An 8699-nucleotide genomic window follows, 5' to 3' on the forward strand; every position below is an offset into this window, starting at 1 on the left:
TTTACTTGACACACAAATGTATTTTACTTGTATTATGAAGCATATACAAATTTTACATACATACGTGTATATTGTATTTTGTATTATCTGGCAACCCCGTGCCTAAAGATAACTACAGTCGAGCTTCTATAACGTAATACTCCACCTATCAAGTGTTCTTGTTAAGTGTTTTTATAGATTTTGTTTTGTGTTTTAACATTTTTGTTGTTGGTAAATCAATGGCCATTTTCTCGATTAAGACAAAGTTTAAATCGGCATCGTTATACCATTTATAATCTTCAGCATGACTTCAAGAACTCGAACTACTATTGTCAACTACTGTTACTACATTTATACAACTACTATTATACAAAAGAAAACCTCCTTTTGTTAATCATAAAACCTATATAAACGTATATAAAATACACTTTTTTAAGTTAGTTTTTTTAAGTTTGTTTTCACTCGTTTATAAAAAAATTTAATACATTTCATAGCAGAGGTTTTAAAACACATCCCCTGCACTCCCTTGTTTCGATTAAAATGCAGCTTAATAATTTTAAATAAATTCCATTTATTATTTGTCAAAAATGTTTGCCATTATTAGTCATTTATTTGGGTACAAATATTTTTTATTCAAATAAAACTACAAGAGAAAGTACTGCACACGAATACAAAATGAATAGATTGTGCCCTAAGATTATGTAAATACAATTGCGGATGCTTTTAGAAATTGCCTTTATTAGAGGATCTCATGAGAGTGGTCAATCGATTATCTTTGGATAAGCTCGTACATCGTATCGTATATAGCTCTAAATGTATGGTATTGCCGAGTCTTGAGTGCTAACTTTCTGGACGTTGGACACTTCTCGAGATTTCTGTATAAATTCGTTATCTTTTGAAATACTAGATACTTGTGGTTCCTTCTTGCTGACGTTGCGATATAATAATAAATAGTTGTATAAAAATGATGTGAGATAATAGTAAGGGTTATGAAAAGAGGTGAAAGAGTGGAAAGTGGGTGAAAATGGCTGCGAGAAATGCGATAGACGTGCCTCCGTGTAAAGTGTATATAGTTTATAGCGTATAGGAGGGTTACGAGTGCCCGAAATGGACAAAAAGATGAAGATGCGCGATGTGAGATGAGAGATGATGGATGGATGGATGATGGGGAATAGAGGAAGCATGAGCTTTTGGAACATTTCCGTTTGATGTTCTAACTACGCTTGACCTTCCTGTCTGTCTGTGCTTGTGTCCTGTCTCCTGTCCGTGTGTGTGTGTTTGCTTGTTATGGTAGTGGTATGGTAGTGTAATGTGGCTGTGTGTGTGTAGGGACGGGGTCAAAGGATACTGCAGTGCTTGGCCGCCAGCTGGTGCCGCATGCCGCGCAGAAACAGGACATCCCCCGGACCTTCGTCACGCACGCCCCTCATTCCTCTGGCCACACCATTAAATACAATCGCCCTCGACCTCCTCCACATTAACATCCGGATCGAATTCGTCGTCGGCGGTGGCCTCCTGGTACTGCTGGTACTCGGACACCAGGTCGTTCATGTTGCTCTCCGCCTCGGTGAACTCCATCTCGTCCATGCCCTCGCCGGTGTACCAATGCAAGAAGGCCTTGCGCCGGAACATGGCCGAGAACTGCTCAGAGATCCGTTTGAACAGCTCCTGGATGGCCGTGGTGTTCCCGATGAACGTCGAGGACATCTTCAGGCCCTTTGGCGGAATATCGCAGACGGCCGTCTTCACGTTGTTCGGGATCCATTCGACAAAGTATGAGCTGTTCTTGTTCTGAACGGCCAGCATTTGCTCGTCCACCTCCTTCATGGACATGCGACCGCGGAAGACGGCGGCCACGGTGAGGTAGCGACCATGTCGAGGATCACAGGCGGCCATCATGTTCTTGGCATCGAACATCTGCTGGGTCAGCTCGGGAACCGTCAAAGCCCTGTACTGCTGAGATCCCCGAGAGGTGAGCGGTGCGAATCCGGGCATGAAGAAGTGCAGACGCGGGAATGGTACCATGTTGACCGCCAGCTTGCGAAGATCGGCATTCAGTTGGCCAGGGAAACGGAGGCAGGTGGTCACGCCGGACATGGTCAGCGAAACCAGATGGTTTAGATCTCCGTAGCTGGGATTCGACACCTTAAGGGTCCTGAAACAGATATCATACAGCGCCTCGTTGTCGATGCAGTACGTCTCATCTGTGTTTTCCACCAGCTGATGGATCGACAAGGTGGCGTTGTAGGGTTCCACCACCGTGTCGGACACTTTGGGAGACGGCACCACCGAGTAGGTGTTCATTATGCGATCTGGGTACTCCTCGCGGATCTTCGAGATCAGCAGGGTGCCCATTCCGGAGCCAGTTCCGCCGCCCAGCGAGTGCGTCAGTTGGAAGCCCTAGAAAAGGTGGATATATGATATGAATACCAGTGGAATATATATATAGAATAGGATGGGTTTCTTGTTAAAACCCCATTATCCCTATATCTTTCCCTTTTACGAAAAATATTTACATACGATTATGTAATGATAACATTTACCATTACTCTAAAACTTTTACTTTTTATAATGATTTTTTTATCTGAACATATATGGGAAAATGTTTATCATGGCTCAATTTTAAGGTTCGGTTGAGATTTTAAATTATTATTATCTCATATTATAACCCCATCTTAAATAAATATCTTTTTAAATACAAGTACCAACCTGCAGGCAATCGCAGTTCTCGCACTCCTTGCGGACCACATCCAGAACATTGTCCACCAGTTCGGCGCCCTCGGTGTAGTGACCCTTGGCCCAGTTGTTGCCCGCTCCCGACTGTCCGTACACAAAGTTGTCCGGCCGGAAGAGTTGTCCGTAGGGACCCGATCGCACCGACTCCATGGTTCCAGGCTCCAGATCGAGCAGGATGGCCCTGGGCACATATTTGCCTCCCGAAGACCGCGTGACTGCTAAAAGAGGTATATATTAGTAAAACCCATTGCAATTTTGCATATGATATGGCAAAGTTTTACCCGATGCCTCGTTGTAGTAGACACTAACGCGCTCCAGCTGAAGATCACTGTCGCCCACATAGATGCCATTGCTGTCGATGCCATGTTCCTCGGAAATGATCTCCCAGAACTGCAGGAAAGGAATGGGGAAATATATAAGAAAGTTATTAATAAAGCAGGTATACACATTTTAGTTGTACATATTTAAATATATACATATGTCTTATATTATCTTGTCTCTGTTTCTTGAATTCAAGTTCTAACTGATAACCATTTGGATCACGTTTTATTGAAGTGATGCAAAAACTCGTTTAATTACGAATAATTAGTAAGAGCATTCTGCAGCTCAGTTTCATAAATTAAATTAGCAAAGATTGCATATATCAAATGTTAAGTAAACGTATTTAATATTGATAATTTCCGTTCTCTAGAGAAAATTAGCTAGAAAATTATTTTTCCTCTACCATTTAAGATAAGGAGCTGCCGCCCGCATCTTGGCAAACTCCCTTATCAGCCTCTCAGCGGAGATCATTCATCCTTATCAGTCATCCCAGCGATATCTTTATAGCCCCCAGCAGAGTACTTGACGATTGCGGATTCTTTAGTTGGCACAAAGCCTTACTAAATATTCCCGGAGTCGTTCATCAAGTTGAATAATTGTGCCCACCCAGCCATGTCAGAGTTCATGTTGAGCCCTGACATATGGCCGCAGCCACAGAAACCGCCCAAAAAAAGAAAACTGAGAACAGTTCTAACAATCTCTGTTCCTGCCTCCTCCGATGTGACAATGTGACAAACAACAAGGCGCAGCCGCAGCCCATAAACTTTGAGGTTTTTGGAAAAATATACACAAGTATATATATGGGATATCTACGGCCTGTCCATATAGGGGGCCTTCCGATGCCGCAGTCAAAAGTGAGACAGATTGCCCCGAAAAAAAGGGAAAAATAAATTTATGTTTAGTTTTTCGAACGTCAGTTTTGGACGCCGGCGAACATGCCCTGATTTAGTGCTAAATTTAAAAGATGCGTCCGGGCCAGTAAAAAATAGTACAAAAAATATTGGTGGCCCTCTCACACTGTATGGGGACAAAATGCACAAAATTTCCACGCCACGACGCTCCTGGGGAGAAATGCATTTAAAAATAGAAGAGCGGAGCCCGTGGGATGGGTTGGGATGGGGGTACCAGAGATATACTTCTTATATATACCTATATATGCCTGCTGACTCATCGGGGGCCAAAGAATCATTGGAAAGCTTAAAAGGAAGACTGCAGGCCAACGACCCATCATTAGATGGGGCCACCCCCTCCCGAAAACCCCAAGAAGAAGAACCCAATTGAAATGCGATAAATTAAGTTTATCATGGATACACAAACCATCCCGGAGATTTATTGAGGAAATGCTCTGCAATTGTTGTGCTGCGTTTAACAAGAACCAAATTTGGGCGCCTTTAGTTGATCATTAGGCGACTATTTTGGGGATCGGTTGGGATATAGACTCTTCATCGAAGCGAAACGCAGCCGGGTTGGCAACAGTCCCCAAGATTCGAACTTCGAAAGACAGAGGAAATAATAAAAATGTTAGCGATTCCCCAGCCCAGAGAGGCAGACGCATTCCGGCGAAGTCTGATGTCTGAGTTGTTTCCCTTTGGCACTTGAACTTGACGTGTGCGACTATAAACAAAAAGGGGCTGGGGCTGGGGGACCAACTCTATAGGGAGGAGAACTGGAGCTACCCATGGCGTCTGCATTTCTTTGTTTATTTAAAAAGCCCAAGAGTGAGATGGAGGGAAGAAACTAAACTACATCAACAGAAATGAATCTCAGGCCAGTGCAATCTTAGCAAGATCATCAAATTTAATTGGAGTGTGGCCGCTGCAATTATGAAGCTAACCATAACAGCTCCAACAATGAAGCTCGGTCTATAAGGCCGACCAAACAAAAACCACACGGCGGCAGCAACAAATATGAAAACCGAATTAGCACACAAAACTGTTGAAGTGAAAAGTCGTTTTTCACGTCCCCTTCCTTCCTCCCATTTCCACTTTTTCACTTCTTCTGGCACGATCATCGCTGATCGCTTTACTTTTACATTCGACTAATTTTTCACTTCGGAAAAGCGCTTTTTTCGGTGAATGGCAGTTGCTGCGGATGGGAGAGGAGAGGTTTCTAAATACGACACACAGTTAGATTGCAATTATAGATTGATGGTTTTTTGGCCAGACTTATTTCGGGCAATCACGATCGATGGCAAGAATTCAATTTGTTGAGGGAAACTTGTGTCGAATTCGACTTACGGTTTTTTAATTTCATTAGAAAACATTCTTTAAAATGAGAAGTCATTATATTGAGATATTTGTCTAAAGGGGAACAAATTGGATAAACAATTAGATCAGGTTAATACCGATCATTATTAGATAGGTATCCTATAATATGAAAAAATATTATGATAGCCCAACTTTAAATGATCATATTGTGTATTAGTCATGAACATCTGTTTTAAGCCACCCCAAATAACTTAAACTGAGTTTTAAAAAATATTTTAAATAAATTAAAAGATAGATGAATGATTTTTAAGTTTTAAACAACATCGTTTTTTAAATTATATTTTTACTTTTCCAGTCATTAATTTTTTTAGTTCCACGCTACCGTTTTGTAATGGAAATAAAAATAAAATTTTATTTGGGATAGGCAATTTCCACCAATTAGTTTTTCCTTGGGGTTTTTACTCAGGCTTTTCTTCAATTACGGACAACATCTGTTCTAACAATTTCGTTGGCCAAGCTGTTGCGAGTCCATTCTTCTTTTCGTGTAATTAATTTCCAAAGCTCTGCCGTCTAGCAACTGGCCCGGTCTAACCCCCCTTCGCAGCAAGGGACCTCCGCCCCTGCCGCGCCACGCCTCTAGCATGCGATCATTTGGCGACTGGCAATCGAGACGCCCTCATTAAGTGTTGCATGTCTGGGAGCCAAGAAGCCCAGAGAAGTGGAGACTCCTCCATCGCTGCACTTCGTCTATGCGAGTCTTGCGCAGAGGAAGTCACTCGGGCGTGAACTTGGAGCCCGTCTTCTTTCTCCGCCGCGGCAGAGGATCGCTGGCTATGCAAAAAGCAAAAAGACAGCGAGTGGTATTTTCACAAGATATAAAACATTTGGCATCAAAAGAAAATTCTTCAATTGAAGGGGCCAGCCCCACACCACCAACTTTTGACTTTTGTCTTTTCTCGCAGCAGCTGCTGTGGAGTGTCAAAAAAAAGCAGAGGGCGATAAGAGTTCCCAAAGAGAGACAGACCGGGTTTATTGGCCTTTTGAAATGTACTTAATCTCGGAGGCCGTACATTTAATATGCATTAATCGTCGTGGCTCGAGCTAAAAAGGGAAACGAATAATATATATGGGTATAGGGTATGCAGGTCCGATATCCTGTAACTGTATACAGGACAGGTCCGGTGAGTCACTTCCTTTTTCTCCTGCACTTGTGCGGTTTTCGGATTTCCAGAGGCCCCATCTTCATTCAAGTGACCGCTTGTCCACTCAGCTGTTAGTTTTTTCTGCTTTTTGGGGTCTCACATTACGGGAGGTTCGCTGCTCAAATTACCAAGACAAACTTCCCATCGTATCTCATTCGAGTACGTAAACGTCTGCTTGTACATAGGTATATACTACGTACGAGTGCTGCCCCATAAAACCATTACTATTGCCGAAATTCCGGGAAGCAGAAAAAGGCTTTTAAATTGAAGCTGCTGACTAGCCGGTTGGTTGTCTCATTCTTCTACAAATTGACTCATATCAAATGATTAAGATTTACGGGCTTATCTTTTGAGAGCGCACCGATATAGTTTTATCAGCACTGTTAGGCATGATATACTACTTATTCTATATGTGACCCACTTTGCAGGGGGTGATGATTGAAATTGAATCGAGTCTTTAGGCATTGACATTGATGCCACAGAAAAATGCACTCAGCGGGGAGCCAGTCTCGATCCAAAACTGGTATTGCCAAAAATCAAAAAACCAAGCCGGTTAACTACAAGCCTCCTTTTTTTCTCGAAGAACTGCACTTTGTTTTTCGGGGCGTGCTGATTGAGTGGACTATCCTATATAAGTGAGGTAATTGAGAATGCTCAACTGGAAATCAGAACTTAATTGCTCTGATTCGTTTGCATTTCTCAAGTTTCCGTTTCTCGTTTAATTTGATTGATTAAAGCCCAGTAGCTGGCATAATTGCTGTATTTGCGGATCAGTCATCGTATACCCTACATGTAATTCGAGTGGGTTCTTTATGGAATGATTAGAACAGCTGCAGTTTGACTGCACCCGGCATGGTGTATACAATTTAGATATCAAGTAAGAAATGTAATAAGTATTTTTAGGAATTGTAAGGTACTTTTGTTTAAATTAAATATTTTCTAAGAAATTTCACTGCACCAGACTTAAATTAATATTTATAACTTTCTCAGAACTTCTACTGACTTTCAGTGCGTAATTACTTTATCAAGTCAAGTAAAATTTCCTAGCTAATATACATGTATAGTGTTTTCTTTTGGAGTACCTACTTTTCGTACGAATAACTACTTATTTTTATTGCAATTTTTGTGGTTTCTTGGAGAGCGCAGGAAGCTCAAGCAAAGCGAAAAGATTTCTGTGGCCAGATAATTCGAGAGATTTCCCTTCTTGGCAAAGTGCAGGGCGGCCAAGGCAAACTTCGCTCGAAATTGCAGAAATCTCGAAGTTTTCTTGCTGATTTTCGCCTCTGCCATAATTCTCCCTGGCAGTTCCCCTTCCCAATTTCCCTTGGGAGGGTTTGCCATGAATCACTTTTCGTGATCTGCAGCCGGCCCAACCCGTTTTTTTTTCTTCCTTTTTTTTTAGCGAAACAGAAAGGGCATATTGAGTGCCAGACAAACTCAAAATAAATTTCTTTGCCTGTCCACTTTTTTGCACTTTGCATTTTTTATTTTATCGTATTTTTTGTTGTTAATTTTCTTTCGCTTTAATTGCTGAATGCGCTGAAAAAGGCGGCGACATCGAACCGATCATTTTGGAAACTCATTGAAAAACGTTTTCGGTCAATGTGAATAAATTAAGTGCCAACAGCGAGAGAAAAAAAAAGTCAAGAAAAAGTTAAATCAAATAGTAATGAGACCTACCTTAGCGCCGATTTGGTTGCCGCACTGGCCGGCCTGCAGATGGACAATTTCTCTCATTTTGCTGGTGGTGATTTGTTGGGTCAAAAGCTAGAGCTGAATGTGGTAATGGATCGCAGTCTGGATCTCCAAAGGATGCACCGCACAGTCCGAGTATCTTTGCTGGACTTTCAGATTTTCAGAACGAAGGCGCAACTTCACCGCACAACGCACAAGACACAACTGATCGGCGGAACAAAAACTCGAGTCCGTCGACGATGTTCTGGTGATTTTTGAGTCGACTTGCGACTTGAGTGCCTGTCAGCCAGAGCGAGAGGGGAGATCGCACTCACACCAAGCCACTGGCGCACCGACTGGCACACAGATACGCACACAGGCGCGCCCGCACAGTGGGGCAAATCGGGAGATGGCCAGCCCAAAGCTCTGCATATGGTAGATATAAGGTTTGCTTGCTGTATCAAATATTAAGAATTTAAATAAAAATGGTTTATTAAATATTTCTTTGATAAGTTGCATTAAAAAATAAACCAATTGATACTACTTATATTACTTATGCTTAAGCTTATCGGTAAGTAAG

At 42.1% G+C, this 8699-nt stretch overlaps 1 protein-coding gene across 2 annotated transcripts; it reads right to left on the minus strand.

The window, feature by feature from the left end:
• Positions 1–530: 530 nt before the first annotated feature.
• betaTub60D (beta-Tubulin at 60D) lies at positions 531–8355 on the minus strand. 2 transcript variants are annotated; one of them, XM_017074975.4, is made up of 4 exons: positions 8126–8355; positions 2997–3105; positions 2689–2930; positions 531–2379 (listed from the first exon to the last, which is right to left on the minus strand). In XM_017074975.4, the coding sequence occupies exons 1-4, from the start codon at positions 8180–8182 to the stop codon at positions 1426–1428; spliced, it is 1362 nt and encodes a 453-aa protein (XP_016930464.1). In that variant the 5' UTR covers positions 8183–8355; the 3' UTR covers positions 531–1425. The 2 variants fall into 2 exon arrangements, with proteins under 2 accessions (XP_016930464.1, XP_016930463.1); XM_017074974.4 differs by having other exon boundaries at positions 2689–2933.
• Positions 8356–8699: the final 344 nt, after the last annotated feature.

Source organism: Drosophila suzukii, chromosome 2R (genome assembly GCF_043229965.1).
Source record: "Drosophila suzukii chromosome 2R, CBGP_Dsuzu_IsoJpt1.0, whole genome shotgun sequence".
In the NCBI taxonomy this organism is placed as follows: Eukaryota; Metazoa; Arthropoda; class Insecta; order Diptera; family Drosophilidae; genus Drosophila; species Drosophila suzukii.

Coding starts and splice junctions, on each gene's coding strand:
- betaTub60D (XM_017074974.4), bottom strand. CDS start 8,182: ATGAGAGAAATTGTCCATCTGCAGGCCGGCCAGTGCGGCAACCAAATC. Junction 3,106..8,125: donor GCAACCAAATCGGCGCTAAG/GTAGGTCTCATT, acceptor CCTTTCCTGCAG/TTCTGGGAGATCATTTCCGA. Junction 2,380..2,688: donor AGAACTGCGATTGCCTGCAG/GTTGGTACTTGT, acceptor CACCTTTTCTAG/GGCTTCCAACTGACGCACTC.